At 38.6% G+C, this 26,751-nt stretch overlaps 1 protein-coding gene across 1 annotated transcript in view; it reads right to left on the bottom strand.

Annotated features, from left to right (window-relative positions):
- Positions 1–12,651: 12,651 nt before the first annotated feature.
- The window catches only part of LAMB3 (laminin subunit beta 3), a 366,988-nt gene continuing 352,888 nt past the window's right edge, over positions 12,652–26,751 (bottom strand). Inside the window, exon 23 of the mRNA XM_044077133.1 lies at positions 12,652–13,127. Coding sequence (XP_043933068.1) covers positions 12,988–13,127 — 140 coding nt within the window. The 3' untranslated portion in view covers positions 12,652–12,987. The remainder of the gene's footprint in view (positions 13,128–26,751) is intronic.

The raw sequence follows: 26,751 nt of genomic DNA, 5'->3' as shown, positions 1-26,751 counted from the left end.
CTCCAATGAATGCTGCACAATTCCCACCTAGTGCCCTAAATATAGGCTGTTTTCCCCAACCCCACATGTCATACTGCAACATTCAAAAAAGCACTGCATTGCTTAGCATCGCACAAACTCACACAACCAAGTTTTAGTGAAGGTTAGCAGCACGCAAAAAGGAGTGGTTATTAACCATGTTTAAACAATGCTTAGCACCGTCCAGCTTTTTCAAATGTAACAAATATGTTTCTACATTAAACCACCCTTTAGGTCAGCTGACACATTTCCACAGCAATAAATGTATAAAAAAGCTATGACTGCTGGGGACTCGAACCCAGGACCTACAACACTCTAGGCCATGGCTCTACCTATTCAGCTATGTGGATAGTATGAAATCCAATAACAGGGGTGGCTCCTGCCATCGGACTGCAGGACTGCAGCCCTCCCAGGAAAAAGATGTGGAAGTGTAGACATTTGACATGAATAAAAAAATTTAAAAATGTATTTGTGTTATGTTGTGTAACACTATAATAATGTTGTGCTTCTGAACGAGTCCGCAAATTCCCGGAACTCGAACTGCACATGTTCATCGAGTTCCGTTTTTTTTTTTTTTTAGAAGAACATATCTATCTGACTGCTGTAAAGGCAGTCCAGATTAAAGAAAAGGCATCAGTGTGATGCCCAGAAGTCTATGTGGTTTAACTGCACAGTAAATTAGAAGGGGGTTCAGACTGCCACGTCCGCAGGCACATATGTGACATGGATAGCTGGATTGCTACTGATTGGTTCTCGCTCTCTTCTCAGAAAAGGGAGCAAGAAATAATCAGTAGTAGCACAGTACTTTTGCTACTGCTGCTCAGCTGAAACAGCTTGTTTGCTTTTTGGCTTTTTGCTTTATTACGGAGAGTTCAGTTCAGTTCTCAGAGTTGATTCCTATCCTATCCTAATCCTAACTTCATGATCATCAGACAGACAGAGAAAGACAGTCACTCATTTTTAACTTAAATTTACAGAGGTAGGTGTCCGACAGATGTATAATGTTTATTTTATAGAGTGGAAGGAAGTTCATTCGGCAAACGGCAATTCCAGTAGTGTTGCTATAATATTTCTATTTCTGACCATAACTGTTTTAATTGCAGGTCATATCTGCAACTAAACAGTGTTACTCAATTACATTTCACAGTCTATATTTGTTAGATTATAACATTAAGAATGAAGAACGGAAAATAATGTGATAGCTTGTAAATGTAACAGTTTATTTTTTTAAATAGGATCATTGCTCTCTGTCTTCCACCAGACACGCTACAAACAGTTGTGGCCTTAGCGTGCTGTGTATCTGTGTAGCAGTGGACACATTATTTTATTTGTGCATCACACTATGCACAGCACAAAGAAAACTGTATATTGCTTGCCCTAAAATACACTGCTTAATTTAAAACCATGATACGACTGTAGCTACTAAAAAAGAGATTTCGCTTAGGTACAATTTGCTTATTAGTGTTACAAAAGAGAATAAGCCATCCTTCACCACCTTTCTGCTCATGAGTTAAGACAAAGACAATTTTTTCTGCTGTCTTTCATATTTGCACAGTTTTGCTATCAACTTTCTGACAAAACTGTCAGCTACTGCCTGCTTTCTTTGGCAGTATACCTAATAAGCGAAACAATATCTCTTAAACAAGGAGCAGGCAAAATGTGCTCGTGTTTCTGATAAAACAAGAATCTTCCAGCATAGAAAGTGTGTTAGTCAATACGTACAAAAAATGTGATGCTAATAAAAACATTATGATTTAGTATTGTTTACTATGCTTAAACCTGAACGCTGAATGTGCCACACTCTTTATTTATGGGAATTATGAGTTTTAATTAAGTAAAATTAGGAAATGTGTACTCCAAATGAGGTACAGTTGAACTGCCAATAAGCTGTCCTCAATTGCATAAAAAACAAAGTCATTGTTTTCCGCTGGAGGGGACATTCTGAATGACAGACTCATCATGTTCTGATGCAGTAACAAAAACTGCTATTTTTGTTTCATAATATTACATTTTAATTTGGCTGAAGGACCTCTACTAGTAATGACATCTCTGATAAGACTTCTTTTATTTAAAGTAATACATCAGTTTTAATATAATAATGTGTATAGTATATGTTAGGGGTGTAATCAGGCTTTTTGGAATTCTAATTTATACCATCTTCCAGAATGTTGGCTCAACGCTACAATAGGGAAATGCCAGAAATTTCTGATCTATACAACGGACGTCTTCTGTGCTGGAGCCAGGCACAAACAAGACTTTCTTTTTTTACCTATGGTCTGAATGAAAGGTGCAGAAAATATACCAAAATTATTAAGCTAGACAGGATATCTAGTAGTGTAATATGCATATGCTCCTCTGGAAATGGATACTTTCCTTGCTGACTTGCTTATCCTCCTTAAATATTATTTATGCATATGTAGCTGAAATATTTGGTGCTCTTATAGTGGATGAGATATTACCCTTTTAAAGATTAATTTGTTCAACATGGTATTGATGAAATATACTTGGGTACAGCCACAATATATACATATAAATGGTTCTTTTAAAAAAAAATTGCTGGCATTTGGGATTACACTACCCTATACAGCTATGACTATTCAGTACATTCTGTTTTTGTTCCGAAAGCTGGCAGGGAGGGCACTGGGAGTGAGGATTATTTCACTTCCTACACTGTACATTAAAAAGCATGCAGACCAGCATGCAAATTATTATGGTAGGTTAGTAACCCAGCATAATTCTAACCCTTTAAGTATCAGCAGCCATTTTTCAAGTGTATTGTATTGTTTGGGACTAATGTACAGTAGTAGTCTATTTCTTTGTACCATGCTATTTTCTTTCTATTCTGGTAAGTGTGCAAAGTATCCCCCTATCCAAGGTAGACACAAGTACTACAGTGGCTTTTCATCTATCCTTGATTTTGCAGAATGTTCTGGTTTTCTGTCATATTTTTATACTGTTGATTTATGCTTATTATTCAGAAAATGCATGTTGTCGCAGTGCCTGTTGCTCTGTGTTTAAGTAGCAATGCTTTACTGACCAACAGGTAAGCTTGTTTGAGATTGTAAGATGCAAGTAAGCTTTAGTAAGCATACTGTTAAAGAATTATCAACATTGAAAGCCTTTTTGTTGTTGCAATGCAGAGAATATTTACATAACTAGATAAAGTATAAGCCTTAGGTATTGAAATCCATATGGCAGTATTTGAAATAAAGGACAGGATTACAGTATTTTCAGAAGCTCATTACATTTGTTGGAGGCTTGCAGTCATCTTTGCAGGCTTTACCCATAAACTAAAGAGAATGCCAATCTATCATGTGTGGTCCATAACCTGTGCAGTAATCCTTTAAGCAATTTATCTTGAGCGTGTTTGTTGTTTGCAGTTCATTGTTTACTTTGATCATGTTTTCCCCATGAAACCATAAAACAAGTAGATAGCTGTTGTCAGGCAGCAGGTCTTTTTTGGATAAGAAACATTTTTATATGTGGGGGTAATCGGTATCACAGAGACTGCTACTTTCAGCATGTTACTTGGTACTTTTATAAAGCTGAATACAAATTATAATTAGAAGTGCAGTGCAAGGAAAAGTGGTTTGAGTTGAGTGCTGCTTGTTTTTTTATACTTGATTCTGACTGGCATCCCAGTAATGTATTTAAAAAGTTATTTATTTTTTCATGCCTCACAACTTTTTTGTTTCCATCTAGATATTAAGTAAGCTGTTATGTAGCCAATGCACTGAAATATTTTTTTCTTCTACACTTCATTTTGTCTTGACTGGACTCTCATAATGACGGTTTGGCACCCAGGGCAGTGTATTTAATTAAAGTCACAGTTTTTGTGGTTTTGAGCATAGCTCCACCCCTTTCTAGTTGGTCACATCCTTTCTCATTGGCCCCACCCATTCGGCTGTCTCATGCAGCTCCCCTTTGATATGAAGTCACCAGCCGCCACTGCCAATATACCTTCGCATATACTACTAAGCTACATGTAAGCATTGCTAAGTACTGCACTGTGCAAACAGCCATTCATAATATAAAAACACAGTAGACAACAACACATAATTGATTACATCCGATTTCTACTTTTAGATAACACATAATTGACTACATCTGGTTTCTGTTTTTAGATGTCTGGCAAATGTCACCTGTGCATGTGTAAGTGCAGCTCGGCATTGCTGTGATTCGCACAGTGAATACAAATGAGCATTCAAAGAAAGCAAAATAATTAATTATTACATCCAGTTTCAATGTTTTGATGTCTAGCAGATGTTAGCTGTTTATGTGTAAGCACAGCTCGGCATTGCTGCACTCCGCACCGCACCAACAGGCATTAAAAGAAAAAAAAATCCACAACCATTTTACACTACACTGCTGCCTACATGAATTAAATATCTGTATTACTGTGATCTCCCTCAGCAGCGTGCCATGATTAATATGCATGGCGCGATGCCGATGGGGAACCATGCCTGTGTACACTGGAACATTCCGTGTAGGCTCCGTGTAGAGCCTACATGGATTTTATTGAATCTCAGGGTTAGTGTATACGTTTGTGTGTGTATGTACACATGTATTAGTGTTAGGATTAGATTAAGGATTAGGTAAGTGGATAGATTTAGTGTACGTGTGTGTGTGTGTGTGTGTGTGTGTGTGTGTGTGTGTGTGTGTGTGTGTGTGCGGGTACACGCTTGTGCATGTTTGTGTTAGGATTAATGTAAGGATTAGGTAAGTGGATAGATATAGTATATGTGTGAGTGCTTGGCGGTTAAGGTTAGAGTAAGATTAAGCTAAGGGGACAGATTTAGTGTGTATATGTATGCGAGTATGTGTGAGTGTGTTTTGTTTGTGTTAGGGTTAGAGTAAGGTTAAGTAAGTGAATAGATTTAGTGTGTGTGTGTGTGTGTGTGTGTGTGTGTGTGTGTGTGTGTGTGTGTGTGTGTGTGTGTGTGTGTGTGTGTGTGTGTGTGTGTGTGTGTGTGTGTGTGTGTGTGCGCTTGTGTTAGGGTTAGAGTAAGGGTTAGGTAACTGGATAGAGTTAGTGTATGTGTGAGTGTTTGCCAGTTAAGATTATCATTAAGCTAAGCAGATAGGTTTAGTGGTGTGTGTGCGTGTGTGTGTGTGTGTGTGTGTGTGTGTGTGTGTGTGTGTGTGTGTGTGTCTGTGTGTCTGTGTGTCTCCCAAATGTCTTCTGTAGTGATAGTGTAATTTGTGCTAATCCTTGCCCTAGCCCTGACCCTATGCTGTCCCTAACACTAAAACCTAACCATGCGTACCTTACCTTTAAAAAAATTCTGTAATGCTACCACTATTCAAACCAATCTGAGCCTGAATTTTCCTAGGGTTAAGGTTTGTCCATTGTAAAAGGAAATGTTTTACCTTTTTTTAATGTACTGGGTTTGGGTTATATGTGTTGTTAGTATTTTGAATGGTCTTTATGTTTTGGTCATTTAACAGCAATAAAATACAGACAACATTCTACAGTCAACCAGAGCAACTATGTTTATAGCGTTGTTCATTCACAAGTGACTTTTTTTCAGCTTGTGAAACCTCAAGCATCTGTCAATAAAATATTTATTTGGAATCATATGACTGTGTATTTGTACATATATATATATATATATATATATATATATATATATATATATATATATATATATTTTTTTTTTTTTCCCCCTGGCAATGGAAGAAAATTATTGCAGGTCAAACTCATATTCATATTCAGTCACAGCTCCCTTCTGCCTCACAGATGACAAACCGTCATCATCTTCAAAAGTCATTTAGCAGGGGGAACTATCAAAATTAGAAATAAAGAAAAAGTAGTTCAATAACAATGACCATCAGAAACACACCCATTACATCCAAATATATTACTAAATCTTCATAAAAGACAGTATTAAATGAAATTTAAAAAATTGCGTTAGAAAAAGTATTAAATTGAAATAAAAAGTAAACCGGATTAAGAGACAAATTAAACATAGTTTACAGCAATAAAAGCACTTAAATATAAATATAAGTATAAAATCAGATCAAGAACAGGTAAAAGGTATCCAAAAAGGTAAAACACATAACACAGGAAATAAAGTAGTGCAGGTAGGTAATGGTAGTGAATAACATGAAGAAAAGACCAGCCGTCCTCTTAGATAAAGAAAATAGGAAATCAACCACTGTAACATGGAGTGAAAACAAAAAGCCATCCCCTCTAAACTAGGAGACAAATCACACACACACACACACACACACACACACACACACACACACACACACACACACACACACACACACACACACACACACACACAAACACACACACATGCACGCACACACACACACACACACACACACACACACACACACACACACGTACACGCATGTACACACACACACACACACACACACAAACACACACACGTGCACGCACATGCACGTACACACACACACACACACACACACACACACACACACACACACACCACACACCCACACACACACACACACACACACATCCACGTACACACACACACACACACACACAGACACACACACACACACACACGTACACACACACACACACACACACACACACACACGTACACACACACACACACACACACACACGCATGCACACACACACACACACATGCACGCACATGCATGTACAGACACACACACACACACACCCACACACCCACACGCACACACACACACACACACACACACACACACACACACACACACACACACACACACACACACACACACACACGTGCACGCACATGCACGTGCACACACACACACACACACACACACACACACACACACACACACACACACACACACACACACACACAGTATTAGACATCATTTCACCAAGAGGCAAATTTCAACATGACAATACTATACAAAATATTAAGACATTGCATAAATTGAATGCTTACCAAAACAGCAATAAAACACATGCATAAATAAATCACCGTACCAGATGAGTTAAATAAGGCAATAATATGTTGTATACCTTGCTTGATTACTTAGTCTATCTATGTTTTCCTAAATAACTTTAGACTATAATTCTTTTTATTTTTTGTGAACTACTGTATTTTTTTATACCTCAAGTTTGTAATAATTGTGGAGCTTTTCTCCCCAGGCCTCCGCTGAAAAAGGAATTCTGCCCAGTCGGACTAACCCATTCAGCAAATCCATCCAACCATCCTGAACCACATTTCCCATTTTACACATGGGGTCAGGATGTCACGTCTGCAGTGACAATCATCTTAAGCTAAGGGTGGCTAGCCCTGCCACAGTAGATCATTTGCACCACTCACTCATGCACACACTCTTACCTATGGCCAATTTAGTGTGTCCAATCCATCTACTGCATGTCTTTGAAATGTGGGAAGAAAGCAGAGCACCCAGAGGCAACCCACGTGACCACAGGGAGGACATGCAGACTCTGCACAGAAGGCACCCCAGCTACGAATCGACCCAGAGAACCTGTTGCTGTGAGGCGACAACACTAACCGCTGCACCACCACAGCTACTCTAACCCAGTCAACAAATGTCAAATAAAATAAATACATAAAAATAAATAACTCTTGCATCAGCTAAACCATCTTAAGAAAAATGATGTTGGGGTAATTTTGCTTATATATATGTGACACTCAGCTCTCTGAGTTACCACCAGATGATTACTTTTATAAATATTTAGCAGGCTTTATTATTTGGAAAACAATATATACATTTGCGAAGCATTGTGTGTTCTTTATATTTAACTCTCTTTAGCTGGACCCATTGCCTGCCAGTATGAAGTTATGCAGGTTAAACAGTAATTGCCTATATCTCTGAGTCACAAATTTAAATCTAAATCTGCTACTTAGTTCCAGATCATATATATGGTCTCTTGCAGAAACGATCTTATTGTTCATGAATCTGCTGTTGCTGCAGCTTCCTAAAAAGTGAACTCAGTGTTATGGAGCAAAATGAATATTTTTTAATAGCTTAGGCTACCTATAGAATGCTTCCTGTCTCAAACTATTACGGGAACATGGGAGACTGCTGTAGGAGTGTTGCAGAGTCCAGGCACATGTTTATAACAGGAAATGTCCAGTAACACACAGCAGTTGTACAGAACAGTTCTTTAAATTGACTTCCCAGAAAATTACATACTTAACACAGTTGAAAAAGTTAGAACCCTGTACATTAATAAATGAGTTTAAATACGCACAGGAACTATTGTATATTGAAATTGACTATAAAGCATAGATAATTATATAAGAATGGCTAAATGTAAAATTCAAAATGGGAAAAGGTAAATTAATAAAGATATCTATTTTATAAGTGCAATAATACACTTAATGGTGTGCATGTATCAGATATTACCACATACCTACAGATTACAAAGTACTCGCCCTTTGGGCTGCCAATAAGTATACGTTAGAGATGCCTGTGGATGTCAGCATCCTGGAATGGTAGACTGGAGAGAAAGTACTGCAAAGGGTTACATCACCAGAGATATAAATAGTGCACTATCCATTTATTAAGGACAAATATTTCTTGTCAGATTGATCCATTAGAGTTTGGAGGTTGTGATAAATGTTATTTCAGTTAACATGATCAGGGTTTTTCCTCACCTGAAAAGTAAATAAAGAAATAAAAAGGCAGCATTGTTTTACAGCACTCCAGGTGATATGTTAATGCACAGTGACTATGCCTGTAAAATGTTCTGTGTATGTGCAATGTCATATAACTAAGCTTGGATATAGTTAACAGTGGCCTTAGAAATGGCTAATTAAGACATCTCAAGCTTCCATCTCCAAAGGCTGATAATCAAACCTCTCAACTGGCCCTATTTTGGAGTAACATTCCTATTATTTACCCCTGCACATGATGTACCTATTTTTGGAGGTATGTCCCTATTTTCAGGCTTAATTTATCCCATCACATAATTTTCTGCATCCCCTTCATCACACATGATTTTTGACACTGCGCACAAAAAAACACTCTTCATGACCAACATCCTTGCAGCACCAATAATTTAAAGAAAGAAGACATCCATCTTGCATCTCCCATTTTCAAAAGCAAAAATAAATGATCTTGTCTGGTAAAATTTTGCAATACAGTTCATTAAAGTCTGCAGATTTTACTCTCCTTCTTTGATAATGTACATATATTTCCTTTAGTTTTATAATTCTGCTTTATAAATATGTTTCTCAGTAGTATCTCACATTCCTACTGGAAGCTGAAAATGTTTTGCACTATTTATTATTCAAACTTTATGCTAAGTAGATATCCATGTTTTTTTCTGAATGCACCTATTTTCAAGGACCCTTGTACCTATTTTCAATGTCTACAGGTTGACAAGTATGCTGATAATGGGTTATTGTAGAGGAAGGCTTTTGTATAAGTGAATCTAATCTCCTGACATAGCGTGGAAGAATCGTCTGGGCTTCTTTTGTGAGAAGTGTTGGGAAGAGAATGGAAAGGCTATATAGGGCAGAATTCTTACTTCCACCATGAAAGACTTGAGGAAGTTGACAAATAGGAAGCAGATCCTCACATGAATAAAGAGTTTATATACCCGAACAATAGGTTGTTGAAATGGGAGGGGATTTTATTAGCATAGGGGTGGAGGTAGGGGAAATTAAGCAGCTGACAATTCCATGACCTATTACCATCGAGTGCCTGGCTTTTGACAGCTTTTTCTAAGATCATATTAGCATAGCCATAAAAAGAAATGGCATGCAGATTTTAATGTCCTATCATAGGGAAGGATGTGACATGATACTGTAAGACTCATAAGCAGTATAAAAAGTGAGTAATGCTGACGATGATGCCAGCACTTTCTTGAAGTTCTCATCTCTTAATCAAGATCAGATTCAAAGGATAGCCAGAGATAGTGTGGATGGCTCAGAACCCTAAGTATTAGGATACATGTCAGAGGATTTTTCATATAATTGCAATCTATTCCACCAGCTACCATCAAGAGATGACTGTAGTCCATGCTTATGCAGAAAAAGTAGTTGATTCTTTGCAGTAAATTTGCAGGACATGCCAATTTCATGTCATAAATGTTGACTTACCTGTGGAAACAGTGCACAATAAACTAACTAAAAATGATCACGTGTGTGGGGAGGGAAGGGGGGGGGGTCTGATGTGATGTACAGACAAAAATATTAGAAAAATGTTCATTTTCACACTCAAAACAACGTCTCTGGCAATTGTGGTTCTGTTTAAAAGGGAATGATAAAAACGGGTTCTTATCAGCATCTCAAATGCTGACAATATCGAATATGATATTGTCACCGCGAGAATGCTGAAAGTGCAGAAGAGCGAACGGATAAACGGAAATCTCTGTAAGGGGAGATTTTCATTTACTTCAATGTAGTGTGGTCTTGGAGTTGGTATATTTAAGTAGCACGGGGTGTGGGGGGTGCAGGGGGGCTTGCCCCCCCTGCCTACACCCTTTAGTTTTTTTTTTTTTGGTGGTGTTTTTTTTTTTTTTTATCGGCATTCGAAAATTTAATAGTTCGATCATTTCAGTTCGATATTTAGTGATTCGAACTATTAAATTTTCAAAATGCTGATATAGAACATATGCTTCATCTGCTCTACATAAGCGGGTAAAGGCACTGGCAGTTCATTGGGCTTCATTATTTTAAGGTAATGCATATTGAACAAGTGAAATAACAGTGGTTTTTGATGAGTGGAAGGAAAGAAACTGCTGAAGAATAAATCCTATTTTTTTTCAGCTCAGAAAACTCATATGCTTTGTCATACAGCATTTATAGAGAAAAGTATCAGTGCTATATGTAATATAAAGTCAGGCAGGAGACACAGAAATTCACAGCTCATGATTTTGTTTATCTTTGTCCAACAAATAAGTTATGGTCTGCAAGACAGGGACTTTCACTGTGATGAAGGTAAGCAATTGTAGTTACATAGTAGAATTGCCAGCCAGGGTGTAGAGACATAAAGCATACATGGTGAACAGGATGAAGGCTTACAAAAATATAAATGCTTTTGTTCATGATATATGCTGTGGTTCTGGAGTGCAAGCCCTTTTTACAATGCAAAAATGCTCAATTTGAGGTCTTAATGGATGACTTAAAGTTGTTATGGCAGCTGACAATGGCCCATGTGCAAGAGTTTGAGATGTGCTGCAACAGTCTGATGACATCTTTCATTAGTAAGCCATAGAAGATGATCCAAGCCAATAACTATATAGATGCAATAAAAGAATGGCCAACAAGGCAAGCTGCTTTCTTCACCTGGGCAAGTAAAAAAAAAAAATAACAGAAAACATGAAGAAGTAACTGCCTGAGATAAAAAATGAGATAATCCAAGAGTCCCAACAGTCCCTGATTTCACCAGTGCTGCTTTTTGCTATGGTGGTATGCTGGGATCTACTATGTGACTGACAATTATACCTCTCATCCTCTTAATGCAAGAAATTTGAGCAAAGCCTAAAATAGCGGGGGGGGGGGGCAAAGGCCCAAAATCGGGGATAGACTTTAAATATTGCTCTTAGAAAATTAGCTGCTAGAATGACAGGATTTCTTACCATACATTTTCTGAAGGATATAAAGTCTGAAACTCAAATATATGTCATTATTGGGTCATTATTTAATGGCTTCATCCTCTGTGATTTGCCAGTAGACCACTTAGGCAAAAATCTGGACATTCTCTGAAAATCTGTATAGTTGAGAGGTATGCTGACAATCGGTAAGTGTGATCATAAAACATCACTTCTGTTGACAAGCAAGCACTTGAAAATGAGAAAAAGTAGAAAAATAAGATAAAAGCACTTTTGAAGGTGGTTATCTTCTGCACCCTTGATGTCACTGGAAAAGGACAATATCCCTGCTACTACAAGTTAGTAACTCACTGCTACATTTAAAATAACATTTGATGGTTTAAAAGCTGTTGTTAAATGATTGCTTGTGACAGCTTGTAAACTAAACAGTTTGGTATTTTTTCAATGTAAGCAGTATGCAAGCTATCTTTGAAAACCAGAATACTGTCAGTTCATCTACAAGATTTCTATAAATGACTACAAAAAATGGTTGTTTAATGGAGTTTGTGAACTATCAGATTTTTTTTTTCTTCTAAGGTTTGGTTGTCCATAAATTTGGTAAACAAGGCTGGTACACCATTTCCCCTACCCTTCCTGTAGCACTGTTGCACTGTTCACTGTGATCCAGTGTATCAATTATCCTATAGTGAGACTACTGTGAGTGCCTGCATTTCTGTATGTCACTAGCAAGATTACAAGTTGTCTTTTGCAATGACTTCCTCTACTTTTTTTTTGTTAGAGGCCATTTGTTAGACAACAATTTAAAGTACATTTGAAAGTCAGACAAAAAATAGCTTATTGTGTGAGATTAAAGAGGTTTAGAACAATAGTTCCAAGGCACATTTGTAAAGTAACGTGAGAAAATGGTCACTTGTAGACAATAGCTCAAGCTGGCTGTCATAAGAAGTGTTACACTCCTTAAAAAGTCTTTGATCGCTTTGTTTCTAAAATCAGTCAACTAAGTAACACATTTTCAGACGTAGTTACATTACTTCTTCCTACTGACATGCTCCTGCCAAAGAAAAAAACAGAATCATGGTAGTCTACCAACAGAAAACACTGAAACATATGAGTTAATGTGATACCTTTTATTGAGTGCTAACATGCATTAATCATTTTATTCAGCAAATAACTAATTTTTGTGCTCACTTAGTCAGCAAATAACTGATTTTGGTGTTCACACCCCAGAAATAAACATGCACAAAAAGATACATAAAAACAGGCATGCCCAGTTTTTAAAAAATCAGGCAATACTACACGCATGGTGATAAGGTTTATTGAAAAAACGCATGTCTTTAGTCATATGTATGATTGAAATATCTGGGCTGTTTGTTATGGCAAAGGCATCAGAGAAGGTTATCAGAGAAATATTTATATTACCATGTACAATGCACAAAATGGTTTGATTTTTAATGAAAACAACTTGAATAGATCTCCACACGCTCATGTATGAAGTTTCGAATCTGTGTTACATATTCTTCCAAGCCATGTAGCCGACTAGATTTTAATAGTATCGCTGCATTACTTCGCTCAATTCCTGCTTTAATTTCTGGAAAAAAAAGAAAATTAAAGTTTGCAACAAAATTATTATGCACTTTGCAAACAATATTTAATCCATGATGCAGCATTTCCTCAGCACTGAGAATACCACTTATGTTGTGTATGCTTTCTTACTAAACTGAAACATTCTTTTTTTCCCTGATTATAATAAATAGCAGTTTGTTGTTTAATCCTTCACACTGTATAGCTGCTACAATCACAATATTTATAAGAAATACAGGACTGGAGCTGCAATGAAAATAATGACAGAGAAATAAAGAGAAGCATATTTTTGACAAAGTTTCTTTTCACCCTTTTGTTTTCTAAACCTACAATTAATGTAAGTATTTCAGTCTAACTTAATAGGCTAACTACTGTGTTGAGCACTATTCTTTGATACTATACTTGCTTTCTGTTACACAATTTTTCTTACTCTTTGTCAGTTTCCACTTTTATTTTCCATAAAGGGGTTATTTCTTTATGTGATATATTAATAAACAAAATGATTACAACAACTTTTTGTAATACATGGATAAAAAGTAATCTAATAGAAAATGAGACGTATTTGACAGTAATGAAGTCATAAATAGACAGACATTAATAAAATGTATTTATGTATTAATTTATACATAGCCCTAATGTAACAAGCATATGGGCAATCTGCACACTGTATTTAGTCTGCCATCCTTCAGGATTATGAGCCATAGACATGAGACACAGTCCTGAATGACAGCCTGCGGAGCAGTTTGAATGCTTATATGCACCTATGAGTACACAGCACATTACTGTGAACAGTGTGATTCTATGCTTAGTTCATTCCCCATCCCAGGGTGTGACTGTACTTACTGGTGTACAAAGGTAATCCCTATTGCTCTGAGCTCTAACACCATGCCTGGCCATAATTCATGAAGATTTTAGCATAATGACAGTGCTACAGCCATTGTCCTAATATGACAAGGAGAAGATGTGGTACTTTGAGAACTTAGCAGTAGCACTGTGTGACTGTTTGGGAAGGGGGAAGTCAGGGTACCTATAGTTGTAGAAATACAGGACTGGAGCTGCAATGAGACTGTAATTGTAGGTTTAGAAAACAAAAGGGTGAAAAGAAAGTTTGTCAAAAATATGCTTCTCTTTATTTCTCTGTCATTATTTTCATTGCAGCTCCAGTCTCATACAATATAACCTTCTGATCATAGCTAACAAGATTCTCTATAATCCAGATAACACAAATAGTATCACCGCCCAGACTAATCAGAGACTGCTTCGATCCTCTAATAAACTTAAAATTCTTACATCAAAACCAACAACACAGCAGGAGTATCTCTCTTGGCAAACTCTGCAGGTAGAACATGGAAACAACTCCCAGCTGATATTACTTTGCTCTCCTCCCCACGTGAATTTAAGACCAAACTCAAACAACATCTGGCACTAAACTGGCTCTGTCACTGTAACAAACCTGGCTAGCCAACTTTAATAAATGTACAAAAATCTACTAGATGTCAATGCTAATGTGTTTTCATTTCTCCTCACTATAACTACTGCTTACAAATGTCATGTAACTGTCTACTTTTGAATGTCAAAATATTAACTGTAATTGTTTACTTGTATTTGTCTGCATTGCTACGTTCACTTTGTTTCTGTTATATTGTCCTTATTGCTATGTTTTATTATGTATACTCTGGAGCTTTTCTCCCCAGGCCTCCACTGAAAATGGACATGTATCCAGTCGGACTATACCAGTCAACAAATGTAAAATAAATAAATAAATAAAATAGTAGCAGGTTTGCCTGCACCAGAGTGTACTAAGTTGCTACCAGTTTGTTTGTATCATTGATATTTTTGCTCAGCTCTGTATGCTACTTTACATAGAGGAAGGGGCTGCGGCACAACTATCAGGCCACATGGAGTGGAATTGGCATTATTATCAAACCGCATAGAATGGAATTGGCACTACTATCAGGCTGCATGGAGTAGAATTGGCACTATTATAAGACCACATGGAGTGAAATTGGCACTACTATCTGACCACATGGAGTGGAACTGGCACTACTATCAGACCACACAGAGTGGAATTGGCACTATTATCAGAATGCATGGAGTGGAACTGGCACTACTATCAAACCGCACGGAGTGGAATTGGCACTATTTGTATTTTATTTATTTCTCATTTGTTTACCGGGTTCATCGAGCTGGGTAAGAATTTACCCTTTCTCACTGGAGACCCAAGGGGAAAAGCCCCAAACAGACATACAAATACATACAAATAGAGACAAACTAACAATATTAAAGAGTAAAATAATCTTATGGATACAATGGATAAGAAGAACATAATATACTCAGTAGAATAGTGCATAGCTATATATACAAAGTGCATAGCTATATATACAAAAAGTGTAATAATAGGTTGTAACAGGAGAAACAACAATAATAAATCCAGCAGGTAAGCAGGAGAGGAAGTTAAGGTTGTAGGTAATATAATGAAAATAAACAAGGTATTATTAGATTAGTGGCTAGAAGAAGAAATGGGTAAGTGCAGGAGCTTCAGAATTGAGGGAAAGTAGAGTGAGAGTAAAAAGTAGAGAGGGGTGACTGCAAAAGGGACCATAGGTCAGAAGAGGGAATGGTGCAAAAGAAGATAGTAGTAGAGGAGGGATGTAGTGAACTAGAGGGAGGGAGGGTACAGAAAGAAGAGCAGTTGGATAAATTATAGAAAGAAGAAAAAGGTCTTATAGATCAGACTTAGTGGTGAAGTGGGTATGTGGAGAGGGAGGGGTTAAGTAGGATGGTAACAGGTACATAAAGGGTTGTTATGGAGGTACACTATCAGGTCATGTTTGAAGTTAGGAAGGGAGGTATGACTTCTAATATGGAGTGGAAGATTGTTCCAGGTAAGGGAGATGGAGTGTTTATAGAGTATTTTACCTATGTTCTTGCTGGGTTTATAGACTTGTAGTAAGAGTTTATCAGAGCTGCGCAGGGATCGGGGTGTGGTGTACCAGGAGATCAGGTTGGACAGAGATGGACAATCAGAGTTTGAATTAAGAATTCTGAAAGCTTGGATCAGCTGACATTTGGTCAGAAGGTGTGGAAATTCGAGCCAATGTAATTTTATGAGAGCGGAGTAGTGATGGGATTTATAGGGGCTGCTGGTGACAGCTATAAGGCCCTGCAAGACTGCAGTGGCAATGCCAGCTCTGGATTTAGAGAAAATTGGAAAATGATAATGCTTGGTGAAAGTATGTACATAACTTCAGGTAGCAGCTTTTAGGATGTCCCTGGTCCACTACTATCAGACTGCATGGAGTAGAACTTGTACTATTATCAGACAACAAGGAGTGGAATTGGCACTACTATCAGACCACAAAGAGTGGAATTGACACTATTATCAGACCGCATGGAGTGGAATTAGCAGTACTATGGAATTGGCACTACTATCAGACCTTATGAAGTGGAATTGACACAATTATCAGACCACATGGAGTGGAATTGGCAGTACTATCAGACCGCATGGAGTGGAACTGGCACTACTATCAGACCACATGGAGTGGAATTGGCACCATTATCAGACTACATGGAGTGGAACTAGCACTACTATCAGACCGCATGAAGTGGAATTGGCAGTACTCTCAGACCGCACGGAGTGGAATTGGCACTATTATCAGATTGCATGGAGTGGAATTGGCACTACTGTCAGACCACATGGAGTGGAATTGGGACTACTATCAGACCGCATGGAGTGGAATTGGCACTATTATCAGATTACATGGAGTGGAATTGGCACTACTATCAGACCGCATGGAGTGGAATTGGCAGTACTATCTGGCTGCATGGAGTGGAATTGGCATTACTGTCAGACCGCATGGAGTGGAACTGGCTCTCCTATCAGACCACATGGAGTGGAATTGACACTAATATCAGACTGCATGGAGAGGAATTGGCAATACTATCAGACCACATGGAGTAGAATTGGCACTACTATCAGACCCCATGGAGTGGAACTGGCACTACTATCAGACCACACAAAGTGAAATTAGCACTACTATCAGACCGCATGGAGTGGAATTGACATTATTATCAGGCTGCATGGAGTGGAATTGGCATTTCTACCAACCACATGGAGTGGAATTGGCACTACTATCAGACCACATGGAGTGGAGTTCCATAGGTTATTCCACTAGAACCTGCCAGTACTCCAGTGGTGTGTTCCCATGATGTTCATACCATCGGAGAGGAGGGTGAGTTGCATATGTAATCCATGCACAGAGCACTATGGCTATACAATGGGTTAAGACAATGTGCAGTGTCTTACCCCTCTGAGCATTATGCTTCATGAGTTGCGCAGATGTTTGATATACTGTACTGCAGTGAACCAGGCCTGCTCAATAGCACAAATGTTATATGAATAATACCAAGTGAAAAAAGGGCTAAAACAAACAGTTCAGTGCTGAGAAGTGCACAGGATTACAGTTTCAAAAATGCAAGGTAGTTGAGTAATGAGCTTGGAATTTGATTTTTTTAAACAAAATAAGACATGGCTAATGTAGATCAGTAGAAAAATAATAATAATCTTAATAACAATAATATTTTGCCGTCTTATATTTTACATGGAATAATATGAAGGAGTTAAGAAAATGGTGACCCAAGTACAATGGAGTAACAAAACCTAGACTGGAGTGCTATGACCCAGTTTGGATCCCAGTACAGAAAAAAAGGTACAGGAATTCTTGATGGAGAACAAAGAATTATCACTGAGGAAACAGAAGGCAAACAACAAAATGTCTCATGGCTAAATACTCTAGTCCGAGCATGCATTTACTGCAGAAGTACCATGAGGAGAGCATTAAGGCAAACAGGTTTAAGTATATTAATGAAACAATTATAAAAATCATTGTATCATTTAGTCACATTTCTTGTAGAAAAGGCAAAAATAATACTGTTAATTCCTCCTTCTGTCTTGTATTCTGTGCATCTTCTAACTGAGATTGCATCTTCTATATAATGTATGACAGAGAAGGCCTTCAATACCTCTAGTTTTTTTGGTTCAAGACCACAGCATTGCACTTCATGAAAACCATTTTACTGGTTCAAATTCAAACACAAGCGATCATCCACTTATCCTCTACACATAAACAACTTTACTGTCCCAAACCCCCTTCATGAAGTAAATCATCACATGGAAAGGTCCATTTCATGGCCTGTGAACTTTAGAGGGCAGCTACTAAAGAAACCATAACCAAAGACAGATTTGGTGAATCCCACTTTATGCCTACACTGGCAGACACTGGAACAAGCTACTGTATAATTACAGAACTACATAATTCAGGGAGCACTTTGAAAAAATGTTATGTTGAATAACCATCTTGAAGAAAATTGGATATATAGCTGTAGAGTAACTCTTCAGACCAACAAATTTATATTACTAAACTTTAAGGATTAAATGTAATTACTGTTTTCTAATTACTCTTTGCACATCACCGTGCTGAAGTGTAATCTTGGACCGAATAACTACACATAATCCAGCTTAACAGTCTTATTCCTCAGGTACAGTTTTATAATGCCCCACCTGGCTCTTCCACTATTAAAGAACACCATTATTGGCACTGCATATGTAGCAAATTGTAATTTAGTTTTCACAAGCATCAATGCACAGAATTTTAAATGGGCTACTACACGTGTGTTACACCTCCAAAAAGCTACCACAGAGTTCCTTTGTGTTACCATCGCTGTTCATATACAAAATAAAATCTCGCTGATAGACCATGACATTTTTCTCACTATATTGTTGTTATCATCTTCATCATCGTCATTATTAAAATTTCACGGATAAAAATATGGTTTAGTCACTGCGAATGTCATTGTATTTACTGTTTCATCAATCATTTATGCGATAATTAATGTATAATTTATGTATTATCTCTCTGCTTGTTATAGGTTCATAGGTGGTTACTAGGCTATTGGCCCGAGGGTCGTTTTAAGCCTAGCCTATTACACTCATTATATTTCAAGAGAAAAAGTCTAGTCATTGCTTAAGATTATTATTAGTAATGACTGCCTGTGTCTAAGAGGGATGTGGGAGCAATTCCCAGCAAGAATTTCTGGTTTCCCATCCATTCATCCAGGCTCCTTTTGAACAGAGTCATATAGGTGCTCTGCTTAACATGAACTGGTAGCCTGTTCCAGAAAAGTGTCAACCTCTGTGAGCTGAATTTGTCTCTCCAGCATGTCCTATTTAAATCTCAGGCCAGATTTAGGTCACAGGAGCAGGTAATTCTAGTCCCATTTGACTTAAAGCTGTCAGCAACTTCATTAGGTTGGAATCAGAGATTGCTCTGTAGGGCAGGCACAAGTCTCCCCAAAGCAGCCTATATGCTACTGAGTACATTGACAAAGACTTTAGTCTGTGTAAGGCATGTGCTGAAGACCCTGGATCTTCTTAGTTAGAAATCTCTGGAGTCTCTCCAGTTGCTGAAGGTGTTTGGTACAGTACATACCAAAGTGAACAATATACTTAATTATAGTCCTGATAAGGGATGAGTATAGGAAGGTTATAACCTCTTTTGCTCTTGAGGCTATGCCTTTGCTGATTAAATCTGTGATGTAGAATGCCTTTCTTAATACAATGGACACATAGTCATCAAAGTTTAGGTCACAGTCTGCTTAAGTGCCCAAATTCCTCGCTACAGCATTCATACCTAAGGTATTGCTGTTTATTTGATAGTTATTAGGGATATTGCTTTTAATGAAGTGGATGATGCGATTTTTTATATATTTAGTTTGAATCCATGGCTTTGGCACCAGTTGTTGGTCTGTGAAAGCCCATCTTGGAGTACACTGACATCATTTTGTGGAGTCAACAATCGCACCAAGTTTGCAGTCATCAGCAAACATGGTCAGCCACAGCCCCTTTGTTTTGGCCTGAACTTCTGAGAAGTATATACCAAACAAAAGGGGGCCCAGTACTGACCCTTGTGGAACCCCACTGATGACAGTTCTGCTGGCTGAGGTGGAGTCACCCACTTTGATAGAATGTGTAAGGTTAGTGAGCGAATTTGCAACCCACCTAACAACAAAGGGGTTGACATTTAGGTGGGTGAATTTGTCAATAATGTCTGAATGGGGGATTGTGTCAAAGGCCTTCTCCAAGTCTAGATATACTGGGTGCACAGATTTGCCCTCATTTATGGCCCTGGTCACATTTTTGAAGAAGTCTACTATATTTAACAGGCATGATCGACCCTTTACAAAGCCAAATTGGGTTGGATCAAGGGTTTGGAGGTCACATATATCTTTATTTATGAGGTCCATGATGATACGTTCCATGATCTTACAAATAAGGCTAGTCAGGCTTATGGGTGTAAAATTATCCAGATCTGTTGCTAAGTCCCCCTTGTTGAGGGGGATAACGGTCATGGTTTTCCATTCAGCTGGGACAAATCCTGTATTCAGACTGTGGTTAAATATGGTGCATAAGGGGGTTGCTAATTACTGTTTAGTTTGTTTAGAATGCAACCTGGGATGCCATCAGGACCCATAGAGCCTGTGTCTTTTTTGCCTTAGACAGAGCTTTGATGACCTGTTCTTTAGATATACAGGCTGGAGGAGCTGTTGAAGGTATGGTTTGTGATATGTTTGGAGGGGATAAAGGGAAGAAATTATCCCCAAACTAGTCAGCTAGTAGCTTTGCAATTTCTGCAGGATCAATGTGTATGATATCATTTGTCACTAGTTCAGCACAGATCTGGGTCCTACCTTTTAGGCTATGAATGCAGCTGAAGAAAGCCTTATGTTTATCCTTAGCTGTGTTTGCTAAATTTTTCTCAAAGTTGCCCTTAGAAGATTTTATAAGTTGTCTTATTTGTTTATTTAGGCTTAGGAGGGTATTTTTCCACTGTTGGGACCCCCCTTTGACATTCTTACAAACAGCTTCTTACGAATGTTGTATAGTTTATTTATGTGAGTTGTCCACCAGGGTGGCTTGTTCTTTCTTGAGACTCTTACTTTGGTCCTATCTGGCACGGGCAAGTCTATACATTTGTATAAGTGTTGGTATATGGCATAAGAGTATACTTTAGTACAGTTGCCAAGACCATCTGTGGAGACTGGGGCTTGGATATCATTTATCCCAACCCCTAGAAGGGAATAGTTGGCGTCGGTGAAGTTTTTTAATTTGACTTCATCTCTGATGGTTTCTGGTGTTATTGTTACTTCAAAAGTGACTGGCTTGTGATCACATTGTACTAATGAGGGTCCTACACTTATGGTAGCATAACGGTCTCTTGTGTTGGTGAGAACCAGGTCAAGTATGTTTGAGCCCCTTGTAGGATTTTGTACAATTTGTTCAAGGGAATTTGAGTTAATAAAGTCAGGAAACTTTTGTGCAAGTAAGTTGGTGATCGTATACCTTCCCAGTTGATGGTAGGATAGTTAAAATCCCCCATGACAACAGTGTTAGGATGAATTTTGATTGACTCAAGTAAAGCCAAATAAGCCACATGAGCATCTTGGTTCTTGGAGGGGGACCTGTAACTAGCAATGACTTGAAGGGGGGGGGGGTCTTACCATGGTAATCTGAACTTGGGAGTATCTTCATGGAGTTATCTAGTCTGGCCAATCTGGAAGAGTATTTATCTTTAATGTAGATAGATACTCCACCACCTCTGGTTCTCACACTCATTTTGTGGTCTGAAGGTGTGGAAAGCATTATAGCCTTGCAAGGCCAGGGTACTATTTGTGGCCTTGAACAAGGTTTCTGTGACTGCACAAATGTCTACTTCATCCAACGAGAGGAATGCTTCCAGAGAATGCCGCTTTTGGTTTAAACTCCTATCGTTCAGCAGCATAACCCTTATTTTGTTTGTGCTGGATATTTTCATGTCGGAAGATTTGTTTTTGAGACATTGCCTAAAAAAGGCACTATGGGGGAGGCAAGAGCCTTAGTCAGCAGCCAAAAGCCCAGAGGTGCCAGGTGCAGAACATCTCTGGCAAAGCAATGAGGTCTAGCAATCATGTCATCCCAAGCTGACTGAAACTGGATCCCCCTTGAATAACACCAGAAACGATTTTATCAATTATTAAAGTCAATCATTTTTTGTTTATATTGTGGCATCTTTCTAGATGAGGGTAAAATGCTGCTCAAGGCTAGGAATATACCTGCCTGAGACACATATTCAGGGAGCTCAATCATGTCTCTTTTCATATAGTCCAGTGAGGTACATCTCAAGTCATTCACACCAACATGATCTATGACTGAGTCATAATGGTACTTGTTGTTGAGTTACTTGACTGCATGTGTGATCTGACAAATCTTGGCACCGGACAGACAGCTGACCATGACTTTTTCCTTATCCAACCTGGTGAGTGGAACATCAGTGTCTGTCACTATAGAATCTTCAATTGATTGTGTTGCACCTTAAGGGCCTAGTTGGTGAGACACTGGTGTTGTTATGTGTCTTGAGTGCTGTGGGTTCTGTGTCAGGTGTAACAACCTTGTGCTTAGGAGATCTCTGGTGTTTAGGTAAATTTTTGGAGAGTACCTCCATGTATGATGGTCTATGTGTTGAGTTCAAGCTTTATGTATGGGTTGTGGTATATCTGCTTTGTGAGTTGTGGTGTATGAGCTGACAAACTCTTCGGTGTTATTGTTTGGTGCACAACAGAACAGGGATTCCAGCTTCTTGGTTTAGATACATCTCTCGCGATCTGTACTAGAGTGATTTAGCAGTAGAGGGTTGTCTGTGTACATGAGGCAGTTGCTACACTGCCTGAGGAGAGCCATATCAACCAGGTTGTCAGGAGAAACAAGGGTAGTCTGACTCTCCATAATGGTAGGTTTAGACCTGTTACTGAGTAGAGTATTCATTGGAGACTTGATCCTCTGGACTCTACTGAAAATAAGAATTCCAACCTGAAATTTCCCAGTTTAGAAATGTAAACAAATTAGTAACCAGACAGATGAGTGAATACCTATTCTACAGGCATTATTTAGACAGTTAAGGGAGCTAATTTTATATTACCATGCTTGTACATATGCATATTTAAGTGAACATGTATCTTGCTCTGTGCTGTTGACATGAAATAGCTCATAGTATTATAGCTGCTGTGTCATGTTTTTTATTTAGTCTGGTGAACTTTTAAGTTAGGAACCTCTGAAGTCTTCCTAGCTGAGCAATATGTTTGAATAAATACATACTAAAAGGGAAATTATGCTCTATAATTGGCCTGATTATGACAAAACATAGAGGCATGACAATTTCTTTTGATCAGGAAGAAATCACTTTACTTAATAACTTAGCCAGTTAAAAAGATTTCCTGACTACTGTTGCTACATAATGGTCAAAGGATAGATGGCTGTTTGTGACAATACCAAGATCTCTATTAACCATATAAGTTTGGAGTGGGGTGCTGTCTACACTGCCTCCAAGAATGTATTCCAAAAGTGACAATGCTATCCTCATTTGCACTTAGTTTAAGCTTTTATCTAATGCACAATTGCTTTGCATGTTTTGCCCTTGTTGTAGTAACACAGTATTAGATGCTGAAGACATGGTAGCATGTAGCTTGCAGATTTAGTTAGCCATGTATCTGGTTCAGTAGCTTGGAGATCCAATAAATATATGTCATAAGGGTGCAAGTAATGAGCCCTGTGCAATACTACAAGTCAACTTTTTTTTTTGCTTTCTGGGGTGACATCTGCAACTTAAACTACATGGGTTTTCTATTTGTCAAGTAGTTTGCCAGCCATCATACAATGCAAGAGTATACATTTAGGCTTTTAAGCTTATTTACAATTCCAGATTGTGGAAGAGTGTCAATGACCTTAGCCAGATCCATGTGTGCAGTAGGAATTGCATGGTCACGATCTCCAGCCAGATCCAGGTGTGCTATATGAATTGCATGGCCACTATCTACAGCCAGATCCAGGTGTGCTATAGGAACTGCATGGCTACTAGCTACAGTTTCAGTTACTTTCTCAAAGAAGTTTAATAAATTAACTCAACATGATCTTCCACTGTCAAAACCATACTGCTGTTGGTCTACAGAAATAGGATTTTTACATTGAAGTAATGTATTTCATGATTTCACAAATGAGGCTTGCCAGACTGATGGTACTTTTGCTCTTGGGATCTGAGATGGCCCTCCTTTATAAAGTGGCAAAATGACGGCTATTTTTCATGCCTTAGAATAATACCCTGTGGCTGTGCTTAAGCTGCACAGTTTTAAAACGTTATCACCATTGATTAAGCAACTTGGTATAGATGTATAGGTTTATACTAGGTTAACAACTCCAGAGTCTTTACAAGCTGAGTTGCAATCAAAAACAATTTTGTCCCAGAGTTCCTTGGACACCTATATGGTGAGATATGTTAGTGAGGAGGTAGCTAAAGGTTATGTTAGGGGTAAGTTGGGAATTAGTTTACTTACTGTCAACCTCTGTCCATCAGAGACATTGGGGCCAGACCAGGGGTAATTTGCAATTTCCCATCCAATGATCAAAGTTCCTTTTGAATAAGGTCAGGGATGAACTCATTCATTTAGATGAGGAGCTTGTGTCATAGTGTAGGGATCCTTTGAGACACAAATTGGTCAGTCCTGCATGTTCAATTTACATCGCAGGCAAAGTCCAGGTTCTTGAATTTACTGTTTCTGGTGTTGTTTGTTTTGCAGATGTGCACGAGATCTGTCAGAGCTAGATCTGGAAATGTCTTATATGATAGGCATACATCACCTGTCAGTAAACTGTAGGAGACTGTGCACAGATATGGGGCCTTAAGGCAATTTATGCAGGACAGGGTACTCATACCCTGGATTCTCCTGGTGAGGCCATTCCAACTGTTGTAAGTGCCTGGTTAGGTACATGTCAAAGAGAGAATTTTACTAAATGATGGATTTGTTAAGGGCTGAGTAGAGTGATACAATAACTTCCTTGGACCTGGATGCCACACCCTTACTTGTGAGTTGGGTGACATAGAATGATTTTATTACTATCTTGGCTACTTGTTGGTCAAAGGCTAGATTACTTTTTACATATGTTCCCATATCAATAATTACCGAGTCAGTTCTTAGGGGTGTTTTATCAATGAAGTAAGTATCTTTGCTGGATGATTACCCAAAGGGCACTATAAAGCATTTCTTCACGTTGAGTTTAAATCTGTGCTTTGGCACTAGTCATTTGTTTATGTTAGACTCTTTTATGGGATGTTGTTGTCATAGAGAGAATCTTTGATAGCTCCCAATTTTGCAATTATCTGCAAACTTGGTGAGCCAGAGGCCTTTGACATTTGCCTTGACTTCTGAGAAGTAGATGCCAAACAGAAGTGGCCTAACATACAGCCTTGGGGTACTAAACTTGGTAACCAGTCTCTGGTGGAGGGGTTCTCACTGATCTTGACTTCTTGGGTCCTATCTTTGAGGCAGACAGCAATGCAATGAGTTATGTGTGGATCTATGCCTTGTTTTGAGAGTTGTCAACAATACCTGAGTGGGGTATTATATCAAATGTGTTGAACAGGTCAGGCTAGGTGATATGCACTGTTTTCCCTTTATCCATAGCCTTGATGACCCTCTCAAAGAAGTCTGCCAGGTTCAGTAGGCAGGATCTTCCTTTACAAAGCCAGACTGGGATGATTCCAGTGTCTGTAGGTTTCCAATGTCCTTGTTGATCATTTCCATGATAATTCATTCCATGGCTTTGGGCATCAGTCTTGTCAGACTGATGGGTCTGTAGATCCTGGGTCGATTGATGGTCCACCCTTTTGAAGAGGGATGACTGTTTATGCCCTCCATTCACATGGCATATAACCTGTTCTGAGGCTGTATTTGGACTGACTCATGTGGTCCTGCTAGGTCATGTTTTAGGTTATTTAGGAGGCAAATGGGGATATTGTCAGGGCCTCTTGAAGCAATGCGTTTGGCCTTAGTGCGCACCACCTGGACTTGCTCCTTGTTGACAGCTGCAGGAATATGTTAGAAGGGATTTCACAGGGGTAGTGAGGGGTGAAGTTAGAACTAAATTTATCAGCCAGTGAATTCACTGTGCTATCTGTGTCAGTGAGGGCTGTGTCATTTACCACCAGTTCTGCATACTGCTGAATATTACATTTAAGGTTTCTGAAATAGCTGAAGAAAGCCTTGCGACTGTGCTTAGCCTGGAAGGCTATCCTTGCCTAGTAATTGTCCTTGTTGCACTTTGTTAGACCTATTAGTTTATTGTTTAGTTGAATCAAAGAGCTATTGTGCTATGACAGTTGCTCTTCCTGATTTTGACTATGACTTTTTTCTTTTGTTATATACCTTGTCATGGTAAGGATTCCGCCAATGGGATTTGTTTTTGGTGTTAGAGCTGGGCTTACTTCTGGTAGGTACAGCAGCCTCAATGCAGCCATTTATATGTTTGTCCAGGGTTTTTGTAAACAATTTTCCAGAGGTAGATGTGTTGTCAGGATTTTGGGTCCCATGTTGGTGAGTACTACACTAATGTGTTTGATCCGCTGGTCTGAGGCATGCTATCTGGTCCAGGGTGTTTGTGTTGATAAAGTCCAGGAAAAGTGCCTGTGAATTAGAAGCAGTACATGTTTCCCAGACCACAGATGTAAATTAAAGTCTCTCATGAACAGGGTATTTGGTAGGATGGTGAG

Source organism: Protopterus annectens, chromosome 7.part0, assembly GCF_019279795.1.
Source record: "Protopterus annectens isolate FY-2018-M chromosome 7.part0, PAN1.0, whole genome shotgun sequence".
NCBI lineage: Eukaryota > Metazoa > Chordata > Ceratodontiformes > Protopteridae > Protopterus > Protopterus annectens.
The sequence above is the reverse complement of the archived record's forward strand: the minus strand, read 5'-3'. Positions and strand labels throughout refer to the sequence as shown.